The following is a 22,453-nucleotide window of genomic DNA, read 5'->3' as shown; positions in this document are numbered from 1 at the left end:
GGTCAGCGGGGGAGGATTTAATGCATCTACGTGAGTTTCCCGCTGCGGCTCCGTCAGCTATCTCATCGCAGGTGCTTGATTCCCTTCGGCCTGTGCGCAGCGAGGTGACTCTCATGGTCAGACTACAAGGTCACCGTGCCCTTCCATGCCACCCAAGCACGCTCCCCCTCTTCTGTTTTGTCCCTTGTCACTCCCCGTCTGTGTCCTTCTCTCCTAGTCGCTAACCTTGTCCTGTTCTCAATTTTCAATCCTTGTACGTGTCCTTCCCTCCCTTTGTTCCTCTTTGCTTGTATTGCTTTCTTCCTTTGTTACTTTCTGCATAACTGTATAACTATTTCTCACCCTTTCTCTGTTCCTTCTACTTAGTATTTCTTCACCCTCCCATCCCTTCGCCCTTCGCTCTCCTCTCAGTCAATCTTCTGTATGTGTCCCTCTCTGTACATCTCCTTACTTCACTCGCTCCTTCAATTTTCCTTTTGCTCCTTTTATTTTTTCAGCCCGTTTGTCTCTCCCTGCCTGCGTCCCTCCTTCCTTCTGTCTCTCTCTTCTTGTGATCTTGACTTGCTCCATTCTTTCGCCCCTTTTCTCCCAGCATCCCTCCTTCCCTTCTTCCGGCTGACGTGCTACAGGTGGTGCTATAGTAATGACAATGCACTTCCCATCGTCATCACAACAGCCACAACATACCACATTACACTACATCACACTACTCAACGCATCTGACCATAAACAACATACTCCCATACTGATTATTTTTCTATTACTACTACTACTACTACTACTACTACTACTACTAGTCTACTACTACTACTACTACTACTACTACTACTACTACTAGTCTACTACTACTACTACTACTACTACTACTACTACTGGAGTTTCGTCTGCTAAAACCACCACTACCACCACCACCACGACCACCACCATCACACCTTTTTTGATTATAGAAACAAAACCTGACTTGAACACGATTACGAAGAAGCTCCTCTACCGCGATGAAGGAGTGAAGACAAACTAAACGAACGGAGACAAGGCAAACCCCGAACGCAGATATCAATAAAAAAATGAAAATAAAACAGAGAAAGCTTGAGACAACTGGACACTTCCTCTGAAAACGAAAATAAACCAACATAAAATGAATATACACATAACAGTTTTTCTCTCTCTACATATGCAAAAAAGAAAGACTAAGATGTAGACACTGGTAAATTCTGGCTCATGTTTGCGTCAGATTCCGTATGAGAGCTCCGGCAGACGGGAAGTGTGCACGATCGGTTCCTGTAGTGCTGCTTGGTTGAAAGTGCTGGGGATGGGGAAAAGGGGGAAGGAGGGGAAGGGGGGAAAGATCGATAAAGTGAAGATATTTGGGAGGTGGGTAATAACCATGAAAACAGGTACAGGTGATTCTCGGAAAGGTGTGGGAAATGAGGGAAACGAAAGGGGGATTTCCACGGAGGAGGAAGGAAGGGAGGGAGTGACGAGAGGAGGGGAAGGGCAGCGAAGGGGGGATTCTGGTTACAAGGGAGAGGACGAAAGGGCAAATGAGAGGTGATGTGAGGACAAAGCGAGGGAGGATGACACGAGGAGAGGGATGAAGGGAGGAAGGAAGGAGAGGGAGATATGCAGAGGTGAAAGGAAAGGGACATACAGAGAGTGACAAAAGGAGGAGGATACCAAGAGCAGGGAAGAAAAAGCCAAGAGAGGGATAAAGAAAGGAAGAGAGGGATGAAGGGGCAGGGGAGGCAGAGACGAGGAAAGGGAGGAGTGGGAAAAGAGGAAGAATGGGGGTGGTCTGTGTGTGTGTGTGTGTGTGTGTGTGTGTGTGTGTGTGTGTGTGTGTGTGTGTGTGTGTGTGTGTGTGTGTGTGTGTGTGTGTGTGTGTGTGCAAAAGTCCTGTGCGGTGCTTGGCCGGCCTTGGCAGTCTGTCGCGATAAGATAACGGGGCTTTATAAAGGCTGTCGGTGGGAGTGGCCCGGTCAAAGCTTCGCCTCCTCCACCATGTCGCTGCTCCGGTCACTCCTGTCCCTGGTGGTCTGCGCCACGCCTCTCTGGGCGGCGGATTGGCCGTGCCCGGAAGACGGTGATATTTACCCCTGCATATGCACCATTTCCGTAACTTATGAAATAACCATGGACTGCTCCAACGTCCAAAGCAGTGAAAGGCTGACAGAAATATTCCAGACGCCGTTCGCCTTCAATGACTTTGAGCGACTCATCATCGATCCCTTAAGCCCTGCCAATGGATTGGACGCTCTGCCTGCTGGAGTGTTCGGTCCAGTGAGCTTCAAGGAGATTGACATCACCAACACGTTGATCGAGACGGTGGACGAAGAGACGCTCGTCAACTCCCACAACACGCTGTTGCATCTTAACTTGGCAAGAAACCGGATCAGTTGGTTCCCCTTCGAGACGCTGGAACTGTACTTGCAACTGCGAGAGCTCGACTTGTCGTTCAACCAGTTTGAGGGGGACATGCCGGACTTCGTGACGAAAGCTCTCATCTCCCTGGACTTATCCGGCAACACGGAATTCAAACTCACCCAGACGGTCTTCACAGGCTCTCCCTATCTGGAGGTGCTGCGCCTCAACAACATGGGTATGGGCGACACGACCCCACCCAACATGTTCCTCACGCTCAATAACCTCAAGACGCTGTACCTGCAGAACAACGACATCACGGGGACCCTCATCGAGGACTTCATCAACACGCTGTCTCAGCCGCTCCTCGCCGTGTACTTGGACGGGAACTCCCTCTCCCAGATCCACCCGCTTTCCGTAACGGGTGAGTGTGGCGCCAGGCCGTGCACCTCTCGGCTGTGCCGGGCCATGACCTCGACAGGCAGCTGCTATGCAGGGTCACGGGTCACTGAAGGAAGACGTTTCCCCCTAACTAATTCTGACACAATGGTCCGGACTAAGGTCATGTAGTGTTACTTAACTCTCTTTTTCTCTCCCTCTCTACTGGCAACATCTCAGCCCTTCCTCCAGCACAGTTTAGGTCCCTTACATCCCCCTTCTTGCAGGACTGAACGACAACGGGATCATCTCCTTCACCAACAACCAGATCCAGCAGTTGACGCAGGAGAATTGGGAAGGACTCGTGTCTCGGCTCACCCGTTACGACGCCATCGACATGAGACGTGAGTTGTTGAAATATTATTATCATTATTATTATAATTTTTATTGTTATTACTATTATTATTATTATTATTATTATTATTATTATTATTATTATTATTATTATCAATATTATTATTTATCTTTATTTTTATTTTTATTATTATCATCATCATCATCATCATCATTAGTAGTAGTAGTAGTAGTAGTGGTAGTAGTAGTAGCAGTAGTATTAGAGTCTTCTTCTTCCTCTTCTTACTTGTATTCCTTGTATAATCATTGTCAGTAGCAGCAGCAGCAGCTGTAGCGGTATAAAGTAGCAGTACTGTTGCATCACGCAGTGGAGCAGTACAGAGCGAAGGAGGTGGCCGGTAAGGTTGAAACAAGTGTCCTTTCCCTCCCGCAGACAACCCGCTGGTGTGTGGCTGTGACGTGTATTGGCTGCTTCTAGACTCGTCAGCCATGAGGGTCTTCAACAGTCTGACCACGTGTAGCGGGGGGAACCTGATGACGGACCTTCCCAAGCCGTGGTTCGACGAACACTGCACTACCCTGTAGTTTCTAATACATTTAAACGTGTCCGTGAAGTATTTCCTTGTCCTCTTTCATTCTCTTTGGCTTTGATCTTCAGGAGTTTCCGTAATATATATTGTTCAAATAAAGCTGTGTGAGGGATTAATGTTCCTGCTGAGGTGCCCACACACTCCTCGGCAAAAGTTTCCGTCTGTGTCCATCGAAAACCATCCATCGTTCCTTAGCCTGCGTGGGTATAAGCGTTCACTCCAACAGTCACAGCAATAGGGGCTGCTCTTACCCTTTCAAGCACAACCTAGTACCTCTCAGATCTTGCCTGTCTCTCTGATCTTTTCATATGTACTATTTCAACCTTTTTCTTCTCAATGTCAGGATTGTCCTTACAAATAGATAATAGATAAATATATAAGGGTCGTGTAAGCCATACGTCGAGTCATTCAAGTCACTGAACCAATAAGGAGCGGTTGCAGGTAAGGGTAGCGCACATCCAAAGGAGGTTAGCACTAAAGTCACACAGTCAAGCCAACAAGCAAAGGATCATTACATGCCTAAGGGTCGTAGATATACAGGTCGTACATCTGGGGGTCGTACAGCCATGGGTCAGCGAACACAACGCAGCCACGTGAGTCTCCTGCCGCGGCGCCGTCAGCTATCTCGTTGCAGGTGCCTTGTTCCCTTCGGCTTGTGCCAGGCGGTGACGCTCACGGCCACACAAGGCTGCCGCGTCCCTTTATGCCCCGTCCATGGCCCCTTTAATGCAACCGACCACTCCCCCCTTCTCGGCCACTTCCACGCCCCTCTGTTTCTACGTGCTCTTCTCGGGTCCACCGTGCCCCTTTCTTGCCCCTTATCCACTTCCCTTTCTGCACGTGTCCCCTCCTTTCTGTGTCCTTCCCTCCCTGTACGTCTCTGTTCGTCCCTGCACGAGCCCTTACCACCCTGTATTTGTCCCTCCTTGAATGATTTCCTCAACGATTGTGTTAGGCCCTGCATGTGTCCCTCCCACTATGTGTTACTCCCGGTGTGTGTGTGTGTGTGTGTGTGTGTGTGTGTGTGTGTGTGTGTGTGTGTGTGTGTGTGTGTGTGTGTGTGTGTCCATCCCTGTATGTGTCTTTCCTAGTTGGTGCGTGTTCTCATTTCCCTGTAGTTATTGTTGTTGTTGTTGATGTTGTGACAAAACGCACCTTCCGGATCGCGCCCCAGCTACGGGTCACGGTCGAGTACTTCCTGTGTTGCTGCTTCTCCACAAACAGACAATAAATTCCGCGATGGCGGGAGGCACGTAGCTCTTAGAAGCCAAAGGTCTAGGATTCATGAAAGGGCCGCGAGGGGTGACCTACCATGACACCGAGCAGTTGTAAGAAGAATTTAGAGAAACTAAGTATAATGGACATCAACAGCAACAACAAAAGATTTACAAAGCTTTCACAGCCACTGAGGTTTTCAGGTTTTTCTTTTTCACTGAGATGATTTTCAACGATCCTCAAGAGCTTGACGGTGGCGGTGCAGGGCGGCCCCCGAAAAGGGAGGTAAGGGTGGGGGCACACGCTATAACTGAGCGTGGCCTCGGTGTTAATCTCCGTCGCACTGAACCTTAAACTTGTGGTGGTTCGGGACTGACTAGCCCGGGACGCAGGGACAGTGTGACATCCGGGTTACGCCAGTTTACCTTCCTCAGGTTTCCTCTCTTCTACCCATTAATCGACCCAACCGGAAGATAAGACGAAAAGCTGGGTGAGCTGCACTCCAACAGCCCGGCCCGGAATTCGAATCCAACCAACGAATTTGTAGACAGGCACGCTAACCATTTCAAAAGCTACTGATATTTTCAGCCAAATCTCTGACATCACCGGGTGTGCTATGGCTTGTGCGCGCGTGTGTGTGTGTGTGTGTGTGTGTGCCTCCATCCAGACGGGAGTTACGATGGGAACAATTGGTTAAATTGTTCTCATTGCAATTCATCGGCCCCTGCCGGAACGCCGGTGGCGCTCAACCATATCTTATAATATATCACAGATAAATACTACAATACAATACAATTACAACACATAATATATAACATAAAATAAGCCTTGTTAGATCTTAGGTCCTATCAGATGTGGGGCGCTGATGGCACAGCGCTGCTTCGTTTCCGCGGATCACTGCGAGGCTGACCCGCTGCCGCAGCCACTCGGTTTCCCGCTTTTCCCCCGTCCTCTCTCGGATGCGCCTGCCAAGGTTCTTGATGAGGTTGCTGAAGGCGGGACCAAGGACTCCGGTCGTCTCCACCGTCGGCGGCATGAAGTCATACCGTTGGCCGAGGTCGGCGTAGCGCTTGCGTTTCCGGGACTCGGCGGAGCATGCAGCAGCACCGGCTGTGGCAGCGCAGTCGATGAGGTGGGTGCTGCTGAAGGTGTTCACGCAGGTGGCGTCCCACGCAAGCATCTTGCCCTGTCTGAAGGGGTAAATCGTGATGCCGTCGGGGCGGCGTCCATCACCGCGGTCTAAGACCCGTGGCTCGAGGATGGCCGCCACACCGGCAGATGACAAAGCCCTGTATATCACATCGTTGAGGGATGCGTGGCGGGGCAGGCGACCGGGGTCTCTGTTGCAGGACTGGTTGTGGTGTCCCAGCCTGTCAGCCAAGGCTCCGCAACAACATCGGTGGGGCTGCTGTGTGGGGATGCCCAATCGCAGGGCTACTCCTGTGCGGACAGCCTCGTCGGGGAGGAGAAGCCCGAGTCTCTCGACGGGAAGGTCCGAGAGCCAGGCGCCGCTGTGAGGAGCCCGGGCAGCAAGGAGCCGCGCTCTGTCGACCTGGTTAGCGTGGGACAGCAGATCAGATAGGCGGTGTTCAGAGGCTGCCTCATTGAGGTGGCGCTGCTGAACGAAAACAAACAAACAACGGCACGGTCTGTCCAGGCCAGGCTCCTAGACAGACAGGTTTATGTATCTATTTACATATATTACATACAGGCAACCTAAGTATACATACATATATATGTAAGATTATATACTAAATTGTAACTATATACAGACCATTCCCTTTACAGTTAATTAAAAAAATCCATGAAAGCCTCAGTTATTATTATACATAGAATTTCACAAATTTTTCTGAGCACATAAGTAAACTTTTAGCATCTTTTTTAAAAAAAATAATAAGTTGGTACAAATAATTTTTTTAATGTTGTCTGGTATTGTGTTCCATACAAGGGGGCCATAATACATAATGCTGTTTTTAAAAAGTGTTGTGTCTAAGCGTGGACCAAGTAGGTTGTTGTTATTATTTCTAGTTCTACTCGAAGTGTTCATTAAGCTAAATATATCTGTGTAAATTTTTTTTATAGTTCTAAATTCTAACAGTAATAAAAAATACTTATGGATGGAATGGATGTTCAATAAGTTTTAAGTTGAAAATATACTGGCAGTAGTTTCGATTTTTTTAATGAAAAATATGCATTTGAAAATTTCTTTTGGGCAATTATTAAATTGTTGAGAAAAGAGAGCCAGGTGCATGCCCACAAAGATATACAATAAATAATATGCGGGTAACTTAGAGTGTAATAAATACAAGGCATGGCTTCTGTTGTGAGATCATATCTAATTCTGCATAAAATACCACAATTTCTAGAAAGCTTGACACATACGTCTTTAATATGCTGTTTCCAGTTTAGATGTTTGTCTTTATGACCACCAAGAAATTTTGTGCAAGTTACTCTCTCTATCAACTCATTTTCCAACATTAAAGGGGCTAAGCTATTATTAACAGATCGGTTCTGAAAAAAAAAAAATGCAATTGGTCTTGGAAGCATTGCGTTTGAGTTGGTTATACTTAATCCAATTACATAAGGAAAATAATTCTGAACATAAAATACAAGGTGTGTTTGTTCTCATCTGCTTATAAAAGTGTGGTGTCATCTGCATATATTGTAAACTTGAACTTGGAGTTAGCAAAAGCTGTAATTAATGTATATCAAGAACAAAATTGAGGAACACCCATAGAAATCAGTTAGTTGCATGAGTATTTTTTCAATTACAGTAGACGGTTTGTATCCTGTTACTGAGGTAGCTTGTAAAGAGTTGTAGTGGTTGACCTCTAATGCCAAAATTTTGTAATTTACTAAGAAGTATTAGGTGGTTTAAAGAGACAAAAGCTTTCGACATGTCAAGAAATAGCCCAATAACATAAAACTTTTCATCAAAAAACTTATTAACATTAGAGATAAACTGAAGAATTGCTGTTTCAGTAGAACGACCAACCACAAAGCCGTGTTGACAGTTAAATAATAGTTCATGATTTTCTAAATAGTTGAATTGCTTGTAGAATAGATATAGGTCGATAATTATATAATTGTTGATATCTGCCCAGTTTCCTAATTATAGTGGGGAGTAACTTTAGCGATTTTAAGTTTTTCAGGAAAAATATGTGTGTGTGTGTGTGTGTGTGTGTGTGTGTGTGTGTGTGTGTGTGTGTGTGTGTGTGTGTGTGTGTGTGTGTGTGTGTGTGTGTGTGTGTGTGTGTGTGTGTGTGTGTGTGTGTGTGTGTGTGTGTGTGTGTGTGTGTGTGTGTGTGTGTGTGTGTGTGTGTGTGTGTGTGTGTGTGTGTGTGTGTGTGTGTGTGTGTGTGTGTGTGTGTGTGTGTGTGTGTGTGTGTGTGTGTGTGTGTGTGTGTGTGTGTGTGTGTGTGTGTGTGTGTGTGTGTGTGTGTGTGTGTGTGTGTGTGTGTGTGTGTGTGTGTGTGTGTGTGTGTGTGTGTGTGTGTGTGTGTGTGTGTGTGTGTGTGTGTGTGTGTGTGTGTGTGTGTGTGTGTGTGTGTGTGTGTGTGTGTGTGTGTGTGTGTGTGTGTGTGTGTGTGTGTGTGTGTGTGTGTGTGTGTGTGTGTGTGTGTGTGTGTTTACCTATTTGTATTTACCTATTTGAAGTCTACAAGGCCCGAGCTTAGCTCTAATAGTCCCGTCTCCATAATTATCTACATTCATCCAGCCTTTCCTTCATTTGATGGACACTGCTCGCCTCCACCACTTCTTCCCGCAAGCTGTTCCATGTGTTAACATTTCTATGTGGAAAACTATACTTTTTCAAGTCACTCAAACAGGTTCCTTTATTAAGTTTCTTTCCATGTCCTCTCAGCCCCCGCATTCTCGCAGTAGAGAAGAGATCATCTCTATCCACCTCGTCAAACTTATTTACCAACTAATACAGTGTGATCAGATCTCCTCTCTCCCTTCTTTGTTCCAGTGTCGTCAAGTCCATCTCACTCAATCTGTCTTCATACGTCATATTCGAGTTCTGGGACCATTTTAGTTGCAATTCTCTGTATCCTTTCCAACTTTCTGATATCCTTCTTTTTGTGAGGAGACCACACAACTGCAGTGTATATGTGTGTGTGTGTGTGTGTGTGTGTGTGTGTGTGTGTGTGTGTGTGTGTGTGTGTGTGTGTGTGTGTGTGTGTGTGTGTGTGTGTGTGTGTGTGTGTGTGTGTGTGTGTGTGTGTGTGTGTGTGTGTGTGTGTGTGTGTGTGTGTGTGTGTGTGTGTGTGTGTGTGTGTGTGTGTGTGTGTGTGTGTGTGTGTGTGTGTGTGTGTGTGTGTGTGTGCGTGTGTGGGTGTGCAAACGTCCTGTGCGATGCGTGGCCGGCATTGGCAGTGTGTCGCGATAAGATACCGGGGCTTTATAAAGGCTGGTGGTGGGAGTGGCCGGGTTAGTGCCTCGCCTCCTCCACCATGTCGCTGCTCCGGTCACTCCTGTCCCTGGTGGTGGTGCTCTGCGCCGCGCCTCTCTGTGCGGCGGAGTGGCCCTGTCCGCTCGACAGTGCTATCGCCCCTTGCGTATGTATTGCCGATAGTTATGATTTAATCATGGACTGCTCCGATGTCACATCCACTGACCGGCTGGAAGAAGTATTCCAGACACACTTCGCCTTCAGTGACTTCAAGCGACTCATCATCAACCCCACATTCCCCTCCAATTCCCTGGTGATCCTGACTGACGGCATATTTGGTTCAGTGAACTTCGAGGAGATTGACATCACCAACACGTTCATCCAAACGGTGGAGGAAGAGGTGCTCGTCAACTCCCATATCACGCTTTGGCGACTCAACATGGGAGGAAACGAAATCAACAGCTTCCCTTTCGAGACGCTGGACCTGTTCACGAAGCTCTTGGAATTGGACTTGTCGTACAACAAGCTGTCAGGGCCCATGAAGGACATCGAGACGGAAGGTCTCATCTCCCTCGACTTGTCCGGCAACACGGGCCTCACGCTCACCCAGACGGCCTTCACGGGCACTCCCTATCTGGAGCAGCTGCGCCTCAACAACATGGGTCTGGGCGACACGACGCCGCCCAACGTGTTCCTCCCGCTCACGTACCTCAGGACGCTGTACCTGGAGAACAACGGCATCTCGGGGACCCTCATCGAGGACTTCATCAACCCGGAGCTGAAGCCGCTCACCTCGGTGTACTTGGATGGGAACTCCCTCTCCCAGATCCACCCTCTGTCCGTGACGGGTGAGTGTGGCGCCGCTGGGTACTTCGTGCAGGGTCAGGACAACACCAGGCGGCTGCAGTTCACGGAAGACCGAGATAAAGCCTCTTCTTGTTACCCTTCTTGACACACAACTCCTTACTAAGTTCATGCACTATTAATAACCCCTTTTCCTCCCTCCCTCCCTCTCTCAAGCAGTATCTGCTTTCCCTTCTCAATCTCTCCGTTTTTCTTTTCCTCTTTGCATTACACTCCTTCTTGCAGGCATGGAGGCGGAGGGGACGATCTCCTTCAGGAACAACTTGATCGTTTATCTGTATCGAGAGGACTGGGAGGGACTCGTGTCTCAGCTCAGCAATGCAAATGCCATCGACTTGAGAGGTAAGTAGAGTTGGCGGCAGTAATCTTAGTAGTGGTTGTAGAAGAGGTGGCAGTAGTAATGGAATATTAACATCAGTGGTTGTGAGAGATGGTAGTATTCTATCAGTAAATGTCTAAAGTACACTCCGTCTTTCTTCTCTTCCCGCAGACAACCCGCTGGTGTGTGGGTGTGACCTGGTATGGCTGGTGCTCGATGCGGATCTTATGGCCATCTTCCACGCCGAAACCAAGTGCGACGGAGGGGCCTATATGGTGGACCTCCCCATAGACTGGTTCCACGAGCACTGCAGCTGAGCCGCCGCGCCAGCCACCCCTCGCCGCTACTGTCTTCACCCCAGCCACGCGCCCTCACGAACTTCCTCTACACGAGTCGAATACGCAGTACTTCCTCCAAGTTCTATAGTTTTAATTACTCATGAAAGTGTCTGTAAATGATTTTCGCATGGTGATGTTTCATTATTTTTGTCAATATTTTCAGGAGGTTTCGTCGTATGTATTTTGTCGTTAAACAGCTGTAGTATTTTTTTTCTTGTCCTCGTTGATGTGTTACTATTCTCCCCGATAAATATCCTTTCTCCTCGGAAACCACCCATTCATCCTTCTCCAGGGAATAGGTTGTACTCCCCTGGTCATTGAAAAGTGTCGGGTCTAACCCTTCCAACACCGCCCAGTATCTTCAAGTTTATACCTTCCTGACCTTTATAATTATATTATTTAACACATTGTTTTCTAAAAATCAGAATCCTTCATACATATAAAGACGTTTACCAGTGATCTGCCTGATATCTCTGAGTGCCTGTAATGAAACCTTTTCCTGTTACTCGATTATTCATAAGACCAGTGCTGAAAACCTAAAATGAGCTGACCTACGTGTGCCAAAACATGATTAAGTCTGGACCGAGGTGTTCATATGCTTCCCAGCCCGGCCCACTGGGCTAAAACGTAACCCAAACATGTCAAGACTACCCAAACCTAAACTAGCCCAATCAGACCTCACCAAACCCAAGCCAAAAGCAAGCCTTTTGTCGTATATATGTCATTTAGTAACGAGAAGTCGTACGCAGATTCCTTGAACCATTATATCAATCAATCAGTCAATGAGGGCATACGCCGGGGGGCGCTTCGCCTCGTTCACCCTACAGCGCCAAGTTCGGGGATCCCCCAGGGATAGTCTCAATCCTGAGTACCTCTTGGCAGGATCTATCGACTTGTTTAAACCACTAACTCCGGGTGCGTCCCCTTGCCCTCCTCCACTCAGGACTGTCTCTTATAAAGACAACCCGGTGAACAGGGTCGGCTTTTGGGTAACGTGCCAAGTTCCCGTATAACTAGAGTGGGCGATGACGGACTAAACGGGTAATATATGGTGAATCAGTCTCACGGAGTAGTCGCCGGTTTGACACAAAGTCATTCCAGCGATATCCCATGATTCTGCGTAGACACTTATTAGCAAATGAATCAATCCACCTCTCCAAGTGTGTGTGTGTGTGTGTGTGTGTGTGTGTTTGTGTGTGTATGTGTGTGTGTGTGTGTGTGTGTGTGTGTGTGTGTGTGTATAGGACTGTCCGCTACGTTACAACCCATCAGCTTATTGTAAAGGGAAGGAACACAGATCAAGAAAAGGAAGGAATATATGAAAAAAGGGTCCACTAAACGCTGCTTCATAAACTAAGACGATTGAAAATACCAAAACTAATGACTGGTACTTTTTTTGGTCCAGAGGTGTCCTGTTCCTACCCTCTTATAAGCTGTTTGATTCGTGTTCTCAACGTGTCTGATGAGAATTATCTTGTACCATCTTGACGTCATATTCTTATGTAGGGAGTCTGACCCCTAACCTGTGAATCTTCAATAACCTTCACTTAAGATTCATCAGGTGCGCATTTCTTAATTTGGGGTTTTACCAATGCTTATGTTTTTTTTCTATTAAGGCGCCACGGCAATCGTTTTTGTGTGTCTGTCGGTTTGTCTACCCATGCACCTGCCGACTCCCAATGACCGGGCAGATAACATCTCCATTGTCACACCGACTAAGGTGAAAGCAACATATGTTATAATTATCCTTGTACGGGACCCACACCTTTGATTAGAACATGTGACTGCACATCTTCTCTTAGTCCACTTGGTCTTTCTCTGCATGTTTCTTCCTTCTCATTCGCCTCTTCAATCCTCTTTTATCCGTTTTTACCTCTTTTGCTCCTCTCTGCCAGCTTTCTTCTATCCACCTCTGCCCCTTCAATCCTCATTCTATCCCTTTTACCTCCTTCGCTCCTCCCTGTCTGCTTCCTTACATCCATCTTTGCTTCTGATCCTGCCTTTCTCTCCCTGACAAACCCAACGAACCCAACTCCACTTTCTGATTTACCTTTGATTAAAAATAGACGTCTGTGGCCTTGCCGTCACCTGTCCATTTCACTAACCTTGGCCGACCTGATGATACGGCTCTGTCCTGGCCTCCATCGGCTGCACTTTCACCCACAAGTGCACTGGGGCCTTGCTATCACAGGTTGGGATGCGCTGTGCTCGAGGTCACCTTCAGCCCCTTCCCCCTTCTTCCCCTTCCTACCCCCCCCTTCTTCTTTTCTTTCCTACCTCCCTTTGTCACTGTGTATAACTGTATAATTATTTCTGGCCCCTTCCTCCTCCTTCCCCTTCCTCAGCCTCCTTCTTCTCTTCTTTCCTACTGCCCTTTGTCACTCTCTGTATAGATGTATAACTATTTCTCGCCCCTTCTCTCTTCCTTTTGCACAGTATATTTTCACCCCTCCTTCCCTTTACCTTTTTTCTCTTCTACCCTCAGCGGAAAGGCCACCTCCGCACACCCACATACAGAGAAACGTCACGCTGCTACAGCCAGGAAGAAGGTTCACACTTTGTATTATAGGATTCAAGATGTTTTATGCAGTTACAGGTTATATCATACTATGAAGCTGGATGATTTGAGTTGACGCCCCTAAACCTTGCAAGAGGCCGGCAGTTTCACATTTTCACTGCCAAGTTTTTGCCATTCTTGCATTACGTTTACTTCCATTGGCTGAGTCAGAAACAGAACGGTTACTTTTACATTTGATCTACAATTCTTAGGGACGAAAGTGACGGAAATGAACACAGAGACCACGCGCAGCCTTAGCTGTCCCTAACTTTACTTTTGCTCTCCTACAAGAGTCGTAAAGCCAGTTAGCCAAAGGCCATGAAAAGCAAGGTCGTTCAATCAAGAGTTGTACGCCCGAGCCATTACGCATATCTAAGTTCATCATACGTTTGAGGGTCGTTAAAGAGTCATTTAATCAAGAGTCATACAGATGAGCCATTACACAAATCAAAGGTCATCAAACGTTTGAGGGTCGTTTAAGGGTCATTTAATCAAGAGTCATGCAGCCGAGCCATTAAGCAAATCAAAGTTCGTCATACATTTTAGGGTCAGGGGTCAGCGAGGGGTGAGGTCAGAGGGGGATGACGTAATGCGTCTACGTGAGGCTCCCGCTGCGGCTCCGTCAGCTATCTCATTGCAGGTGCCTGATTCCCTTCGGCCTGTACTCAGCGAGGTGACTCTCATGGTCAAACTACAAGGTCGCCGTGTTCTACTACTACTACTACTACTACTACTATTACTACTACCTCAGCCACTACTACTACTACTACTACTACTACTATTACTACTACTTCCTCTACAACAACAACTACTACTACTACTACTGCTACTACTACAGCTACTGGAGTTTCATCCGCTAAAATCACCACTACCACCACCACCACCACTACCACCACTATCACACCTTTTTTATTATAGAAACAAAACCTGACATGAACACGATTACGAAGCTCCTCTACCACGATGAGGGAGTGAAGATAAGCTCAACGAACGGACACAAGGCAAACACCGAACTCAGGTAATAACAGGTACAGTTGGTAAACAAGATACACTATTTTGCTTCTCGGAAAGGTGTGGGAAATGAGGGAAACGGAAGGAGGATTTCCACGGAGGAGGAACGAAGGGAGGGAGGGACGAGAGGAGGGGAAGGGCAGCGAAGGGGGGGATTCTGGTTACTAGGGAGGGAACGAAAGGGCAAATGGGAGGTGATGTAAGGACAAAGCGAGGGAGGAAGAGACGAGGAGAGGGATGAAGGGAGAAAGGAAGGAGAGGGAGACATACAGAGATTGAGTGGTGAAAGGAAAGGGACATACAGGGAGGGACAAAAGGAGGAGGAGGATACCAAGAGGAGGGAAGAAAAAGCCAAGAGAGGGATAAAGAAAGGAAGAGAGGGATGAAGGGGCAGGGGAGGCAGAGACGAGGAAAGGGAGGAGTGGGGAAAGGTGGGAAAAGAGGAAGAATGGGGGTGGTCTGTGTGTGTGTGTGTGTGTGTGTGTGTGTGTGTGTGTGTGTGTGTGTGTGTGTGTGTGTGTGTGTGCAAACGTCCTGTGCGGTGCGTGGCCGGACTTGGCAGTGTGTCGCGATAAGATAACGGGGCTTTATAAAGGCTGCCGGTGGGAGTGGCCGGGTCAGTGCCTCGCCTCCTCCACCATGTCGCTGCTCCGGTCACTCCTGTCCCTGGTGGTGGTGGTCTGCGTCGCGCATCTCTCGGCGGCGGAGTGGCCCTGTCCGGACGTCGGTGCTATTTCCCCCTGCATATGCATCGCTTCCGCAAGTCTTGAAATAACCATGGACTGCTCCGACGTCGACAGCAGTACAAGGCTGACAGAAATATTCCAGACGCCGTTCGCCTTCAATGACTTTAAGCGACTCATCATCGATCCCTTAACCCCTGTCAGTACCCTGTACGATCTGCCTGCTGGAGTGTTCGGTCCAGTGAGCTTCGAGGAGATTGACGTTATGAACACGTTGATCGAGACGGTGGAGGAAGAGGCGATCGTCAACTCCCACAACACGCTGGTGCGCCTTAACATGAGAGGAAACGAGATCAACACTTTCCCCTTCGAGACGCTGGACCTGTTCGTGGAACTGCGAGAGCTCGACTTGTCGGACAACAAGTTTTCGGGGGTCATGCCGGACATCGTGACGGAAGCTCTCACCACCCTGGACTTATCCGGCAACACGGGTTTCACACTCACCCAGACGGTCTTCATAGGCTCTCCCTATCTGCAGGTGCTGCGCCTCAACAACATGGCTCTGGGCGACACGACGCCGCCCAACGTGTTCTTCACGCTCAATAACCTCAAGACGCTGTACCTGCAGAACAACGGCATCCCGGGGACTCTCATCGAGGACTTCATCAACACGCAGCTTCAACCGCAGCGGTCGAGGCTCACCACCGTGTACTTGGACAGGAACTCCCTCTCCCAGATCCACCCGCTGTCCGTGACTGGTGAGTGTGGCGCTAGGGCCTGCACCTCCTGTGCTGGGCAATGAACCCGACAGGTAGCTGCTGTGCCGGGTCACGTGTTACTGAAGGAAGACGTTTCCCCTTGACCAATTCTGACACAATAGTCACGACTAAGGTCATGCAGTGTTTCTAGCCTCCCTTTTCCCTCCCTCACTACTGGCAGCATCTCTGCCCTTCGTCCACCACAGCCAAGTCCCTTACACTCCCCTTCTTGCAGGATTGCCCGAAGAGGGAACAATCTCCTTCATGAGCAACCAGATCGAGTACTTGACGCAGGAGAATTGGGAAGGACTCGTATCTCAGCTCACCACGGCAGGCGCCATCGACATGAGAGGTAAGTTGTATTATTATTAATAATAATATTATTATTATTATTATTATTATTATTATTATTATTATTATTATTATTATTATCACTTTTATTATTATTATTATTATTATTATTATTATTATTATTATTATTATTATTATTATTAGTAGTAGTAGTAGTAGTAGTAGTAGTAGTAGTATTAGTATTAGCAGTAGTAGTATTAGTATTAGCAGTAGTAATATTAGTAGTAGCAGTAGCAGTAGTAGTAGTAGTAGTAGTAGTAGTAGTAGTAATAGTCGTAGTAGTAGTAGTAGTAGGAGTAGTAGTATTAGCAAGGGTAGTAGTAGCAGTAGAGTCTTCTTCCTCTTTTTAATGGTATTCTTTGTATAATCGTTGTCAGTAGTAGCAGCAGCTGTAGCGGTATAAAGTAGCAGTACTGTTGCATCACGCAGTGGAGCAGTACAGCAGCGAAGGAGGTGGCCGGTAAGGTTGAAACAATTGTCCTCTTCCTCCCGCAGACAACCCGCTGGTGTGTGGCTGTGACGTGTATTGGCTGCTTAAAGACTCGTCAGCCATGGCCGCCTTTAACCAATATACCACGTGTGTCACCGGGAACCTGGTTGTGGACCTCCCCGTGCAGTGGTTCATCGAGCACTGCCCGTGAAGCCCCAACTAACGCGTCATCCGGCCGTCACCTGGGCACCGCTGCAGCCTTTGGCACAGTCCCGACCGGTCACTCAATGTTCCCTATCCAATAGTTTCTAATACACTTCAACGTGTCCGTGAATTATTTCCTTGACTTCTTCCATTATCTTTGGCCTTGATCTTCAGGAGTTTCCGTCGTATATATTGTTCAAATAAAGCTGTGTTGTTCTTAGAGTGATTACTGTTCTTGCTGAGGTGCCCACACCCTCCTCGGCAAACGTTTCCGTCTGTGTCCATCGAAAACCATCCATCGTTCCTTAGCCTGCGTGGGTATAAGCGTTCACTCCACCAGTCACAGCAATAGGGGCTGCTCTTACCCTTTCAAGCACAGGTAAGGGTAGGCGGTGGTCGAACTGGTAGCGTACTGGGCCCACATTCACCGCGTGATGGACGACGCGGGTTCGAATCCCCACGCTAACACTCGGATTTTTCAGTCACCGCCGAGTGGCTTAAAACTACCCACATGGTGTCCTGAAGACCACTCATCAACCCGGACTCTAGAGGAAGCCGTCCAAGCGAATCAAGAACGAGTTCCGGGGGGCAGCATGAGCTAATGCAAGATGGCGCCACTATAAACACTCACCTGCGCCAGAACGGGCTGGGCCGACCATCAGGCCCCACCTGGAAGAAGCCTTGGGCCGACCATCAGGCCCCACCAGGAAGATGCCTACCGGCGCAACAGGCAAAAAAAAATAAAAAAAAATAAAAAAATAAATAAATAAATAAATAAAAAAATAAATAAAAGCCTAGTACCTCTCAGATCTTGCCTGTCTCTCTGATTTTTTTATATGTACTATTTCAACCTTTCTCTGCTCAATGTCAGGATTGTCCTTACAAATAAAGACGTCAACTATGAAAGGTCATTAGTAACCTAACGGTGGCCGAAATGGTAGCGTACTGGGCCCACATTCACCGCGTGATGGACGACGCGGGTTCGAATCCCCACGCTACCACTCGGATTTTTCAGTCACCGCCGAGTGGCTTAAAACTACCCACATGCTGTCCTGAAGACCACCCATCAACCCGGACTCTAGAGGAAGCCGTCCAAGCGAATCAAGAACGAGTTCCGGGGGGCAGCATGAGCCAATGCAAGATGGCGCCACTATAAACACTCGCCTGCGCCAGAACGGGATGGGCCGACCATCAGGCCCCACCTGGAAGAAGCCTTGGGCCGACCATCAGGTCCCACCAGGAAGATGCCTACCGGCGCAACAGGCAGCGACGTAAAAAAAAAAAAAAAAAAAAAAAAATACACACGGGTCATGCAGATAAGGGTCACGTAAGCCAGAAGTCATACGTCGAGTCATTCAAGTCACTGAACCAATAAGAACCGGTTGTAGGTAAGGGTAGAGCACATCCAAGGGAGGTTAGCACTAAAGTCACACAGTCAAGCCAACAAGAAAAGCATCATTACATGCCTAAGGGTCGTAGAGATACAGGTCGTACATCCGGGAGTCGTACAGCCATGGGTCAGCGAACACAACGCAGGTACGTGAGTCTCCCGCCGCGGCGCCGTCAGCTATCTCGTCGCAGGTGCCTGATTCCCTTCGGCTTGTGCCCCTCGGTGACGCTCACGGCCACACAAGGCTGCCGCGTCCCTTTATGCCCCCCCCCCCCCCATGGCCCCTTCCATGTCCCCCACCACTTTCCCCTCCACGCCCCCTTCCTTGGCCCCCTCCACGCACCTCTTGCCTCCATCGTGCCCCTTTCTTTCCCCTTATCCACTCCCCTTTTTGCATGTGTCTTCACTATGTGTCCTTCCTTCCCTGTACGTCTCTTTTCGTCCCTGCACGCACCCTTATCACCCTGAATGTGTCCCTCCCTGAATGCTTTCCTCAACGAGAGTGTTAGGCCCTGTATGTGTCCCTCCCATTATGTGTCACTCCCGGTGTGTGTGTGTGTGTGTGTGTGTGTGTGTGTGTGTGTGTGTGTGTCCCTCCCTGTATGTATCTTTCCTAGCCGGTGTGTGCTCTCATTTCCCAGTAACTATTGTTGTTGTTGTTTTGGTAATTCTTACTAATAAGTCCGTGTCACGTGCAATAACGAAATTGGCATATTATGTAGGAGACACTGTGGCATTGCCATATATCTAAAAATCTTTTTGGGGATGAATCTCATATGGCTGTAATAGCTCCGAGAATGTGCTGTGCTGCGTTGGGTGGCTTCGATTTTCTAAGTCCATTGTTATGGTTTCACTCGGGGCTCTATAGACAGACTGAGCCTCAGAGTTGCCTTTTTGTTGCACTTCTCTAGTTTTACGGGTGCATCATACATGTGGGGGGGTACCCACCCTGGTTAGCATGGGGGTCGAGAGGTTAGGTTATGTAAAGTTCGGTTAGAGTAGTTTAAATATACTCCCCCACAAAAAAAAAAAAAAAACGATTTTCCGGCGCATCATACATGTAAAAAATTACCGTTGTTTTTGTTGTTGTTTTTGTCGTTGTTGTTGTTATGACAAAACATACCTCCCGGATCGCGCCCCAGCTACGGGTCACGGTTGAGTACATCCTGTGTCGCTGCCTCTCCAAAAACAGACAATAAATACTGCGATGGCGGAAGGCACGCAGCTCTTAGAAGCCAAAGATCTAAGGTTTATAAAAGGGTCGCGAGGGAATGCCTCCCATGACACCAAGCAGTTGTGAGAAGAATGTAAAAACACAAGTATAATGGACATCATCAGCAACAACAAAAAGATTTACAAAGCTTTCACAGCCACTGAGGTTTTCATGTTTTTCGTTTTCACTGAGATGAGTTTCAACGATCCTCGGGCGCTTGATGGTGGCGGTGCAGGGCGGCCCGCGAAAAGGGAGGTTATGGTGGGGACATACGCCATAGATGCAAGTGGCCTCGGTGTTTACTCCGTCGCCTTTGGTCTTTTGCCTGTGGTGGTTAAAAAGTGACTACCTCGGGACACAGGGCCAGTGTGACATCCGGGTTACACGAGTTTACCTTATTCAGTTTTTTCAAGGCAATCATTCATCGACCAACACAGAGTGAGCAGCATTCCGGCTGGGATTCGAACTCAGACCGCAGATTCGCACGTTAAACATTTCAAAGGTTGCTTATATTTTTATATGAATTTGTGACATTGCTGGGTGAACTGAGGTGTGTGTGTGTGTGTGTGCAAAAGTCCTGTGCGGTGCGTGGCCGGCCTTGGCAGTGTGTCGTGATAAGATACCGGGGCTTTATAAAGGCTGGCGGTGGGAGTGGCCAGGTCAGTGCCTCGCCTCCTCCACCATGTCGCTGCTCCGGTCACTCTTGTCCCTGATGGTGGTGGTCTGCGCCGCACCTCTCTGTGCGGCGGAGTGGCCCTGTCCGCTCGACAGTGCTATTTACCCCTGCACATGCGCCACTACCGCAAGATATGAAATAAACGTGGACTGTTCCAACGTCCAATCCAGTGACCAGCTGGCAAGGGTATTCCAAACGCCGTTCGCCTTCCATGACTTGAATCGACTCACCATCGAGCCCGTTGTTCCTTACGAGTCCCTGCTAGACCTGCCTGCTGGAGTGTTCGGTGACGTGAGCTTCAACGAGATTGACATCACCAACACGGTCATCCACACGGTGGAGGAAGAGACGCTCGTCAACTCCCACAACACGCTGGTGCGCCTTAACATGGAGGAAAACAAGATCAGTTGGTTCCCCTTCGAGACGTTGAAACTGTACGTGCAACTGACAGAGCTCGACTTGTCGTACAACAATTTTTCTGGGGTCATGCCGGACATCGAGATGGAAGCTCTCATCTCCTCGACTTATCCGGCAACACGGGCTTCACACTCACCCAGACGGTCTTCATAGGCTCTCCCTATCTGGAGGTTCTGCGCCTCAACGACATGGGTCTGGGGGACACGACGCCGCCCAACGTGTTCCTCACGCTCAAGAACCTGAGGACGCTGTACCTGCAGAACAACGGCATCCCGGGGACTCTCATCGAGGACTTCATCAACACACAGCTTCAGCCGCTCACCGCCGTGCACTTGGACGGGAACTTCCTCTCCCAGATCCACCCGCTGTCCTTGACGGGTGAGTGTGGCGCCGGGCCCTGCACCTCCAGGCTGAGTCGGGCCATGACCCCGACAGGCAGCTGCTGTGCAGGGTCACGGGTCACTGAAGGAAGACGTATCACCCTGACCAATCCTGCCGCAATAGTCCCGACAATGTTTCTGACCTACCTTATTTCCTCCTTCATTACTGGCAGGATCTCTGTCCTTCCTCCAGCACAGCCTCCATCCCTTTACACTCCCTTTCTTGCAGGACTGAACGACAAGGGGACCATCTCCTTTAGGAACAACTTGATCGTGTACTTGACGCAGGAGAGATGGGAAGGACTCGTGTCTCGGCTCACCGTAGACGCCATCGACTTGAGAGGTGAGTTTTGTAGCGTTATTATTATTATTATTATTATTATTATTATTATTATTATTATTATTATTATTATTATTATTACTATTATTATCATTATTATTATTATTATTATATAATTATTATTATTACTATCATTATCATGATTACTCTTATTACTACTCTTATTACTCTTATATTATTATTTTTGTCATTATTATTATTATTATTATTATTATTATTATTATTATTATTATTATTATTATTATTATCATTATTATTATTATTATCATTATTATTATTATCATTATTATCATTATTATTATTATTATTATTATCATTATTATTGTTATTATTATTATTATCATTATTATTATTATTATTATTATTATTATTATTATTATTATTATTATTATTATTATTATTATCATTATTATTATTATTATTATTATTATTATCATTATCATTATTATTGTTATTATTATTATTATCATTATTATTATTATTATTATTATTATTATTATTATTATTAGAGAACCCGCTGGAGTGTGGCTGTGACATGGCGTGGCTGGTTTTCGACTCGTCAGCCATGGCCGTCTTTAATAGCGGGACCACGTGTTGGAACGGGGACCTGGTTATGGATGTCTCCGTGCAGTGGTACCTCGATCACTGCACGTGAAGCCCCAACCAACGCGCCATCCGGTCGTTACCTGTGCACCGCTGCAGCCTTTGGCACAGTCCCTAACGGCCACTGTGTGTCTCCTATCCCACAGTTTCTAATACACTTAAACGTGTCTGTGAATTATTTCCTTGTCTTTTTCCATTCACTTTGGCCTTGATCTTCAGGAGATTCCGTCGTATATATTGTTCAAATAAAGCTGTGTTTTTCTTAGAGTGATTATTGTTCCTGCTGAGGTGCCCACACACTCCTCAGCAAACGCTTCCGTCTGTGCCCATCGAAAAGCATCCATCGTTCCTTAGCCTGGGAATAGGTGTTCACTCCACCAGTCACAGCAATAAGGGCTGCTCTTACCCTTTCAAGCACAACCTAGTATCATTCAGATCTTGCCTGTCTCTCTCTGATCCTTTTAAATGTACTATTTCAACCGTTTTCTTCTTAATGTCAGGATTATCCTTACATATGAGGACGTCAACCAATGAAAAGTCTTCAGTTACTTAACCCAAGATATTCAGCCTGCCAACTGTCGTTATATGCACAGAGGTCATATAGATAATGGTCGTGTGAGTCAGAAGC

At 47.5% G+C, this 22,453-nt stretch overlaps 4 protein-coding genes across 6 annotated transcripts; all 4 read left to right on the top strand.

Annotated features, from left to right (window-relative positions):
* Window positions 1-1,973: 1,973 nt before the first annotated feature.
* LOC126990965 (oplophorus-luciferin 2-monooxygenase non-catalytic subunit-like) lies at window positions 1,974-17,712 on the top strand. Of its 3 annotated transcripts, XM_050849598.1 has the most exons (4): window positions 1,974-2,574; window positions 15,602-15,821; window positions 16,057-16,173; window positions 16,668-17,712. In XM_050849598.1, the coding sequence occupies exons 1-4, from the start codon at window positions 1,999-2,001 to the stop codon at window positions 16,811-16,813; spliced, it is 1,059 nt and encodes a 352-aa protein (XP_050705555.1). In that variant the 5' UTR covers window positions 1,974-1,998; the 3' UTR covers window positions 16,814-17,712. The 3 variants fall into 3 exon arrangements, with proteins under 3 accessions (XP_050705555.1, XP_050705557.1, XP_050705556.1); XM_050849600.1 differs by lacking the exons at window positions 15,602-15,821; window positions 16,057-16,173 and adding an exon at window positions 3,024-3,140 and having other exon boundaries at window positions 1,975-2,782; XM_050849599.1 differs by lacking the exons at window positions 15,602-15,821; window positions 16,057-16,173; window positions 16,668-17,712 and adding exons at window positions 3,024-3,140; window positions 3,524-3,698 and having other exon boundaries at window positions 1,975-2,782.
* Window positions 9,321-11,271, top strand: LOC126990968 (oplophorus-luciferin 2-monooxygenase non-catalytic subunit-like). Its single transcript, XM_050849607.1, has 3 exons — window positions 9,321-10,139; window positions 10,381-10,497; window positions 10,646-11,271. The coding sequence occupies exons 1-3, from the start codon at window positions 9,353-9,355 to the stop codon at window positions 10,789-10,791; spliced, it is 1,050 nt and encodes a 349-aa protein (XP_050705564.1). The 5' UTR covers window positions 9,321-9,352; the 3' UTR covers window positions 10,792-11,271.
* Window positions 17,713-20,054: 2,342 nt separating the features above from the next.
* Window positions 20,055-20,670, top strand: LOC126990969 (oplophorus-luciferin 2-monooxygenase non-catalytic subunit-like). Its single transcript, XM_050849608.1, has one exon. The coding sequence runs from the start codon at window positions 20,092-20,094 to the stop codon at window positions 20,653-20,655; it is 564 nt and encodes a 187-aa protein (XP_050705565.1). The 5' UTR covers window positions 20,055-20,091; the 3' UTR covers window positions 20,656-20,670.
* Window positions 20,671-20,690: 20 nt separating this feature from the next.
* LOC126990992 (leucine-rich repeat LGI family member 4-like) lies at window positions 20,691-22,090 on the top strand. The gene is made up of 3 exons (XM_050849639.1): window positions 20,691-20,880; window positions 21,112-21,225; window positions 21,732-22,090. Exons 1-3 carry the CDS (start codon window positions 20,691-20,693, stop codon window positions 21,875-21,877), a joined length of 450 nt encoding a protein of 149 aa, XP_050705596.1. The 3' UTR covers window positions 21,878-22,090.
* The last annotated feature ends 363 nt before the right edge of the window (window positions 22,091-22,453 follow it).

Source organism: Eriocheir sinensis, unplaced genomic scaffold (assembly GCF_024679095.1).
Source record: "Eriocheir sinensis breed Jianghai 21 unplaced genomic scaffold, ASM2467909v1 Scaffold23, whole genome shotgun sequence".
Lineage (NCBI taxonomy): Eukaryota > Metazoa > Arthropoda > Malacostraca > Decapoda > Varunidae > Eriocheir > Eriocheir sinensis.
The sequence above is the reverse complement of the archived record's forward strand: the minus strand, read 5'-3'. Positions and strand labels throughout refer to the sequence as shown.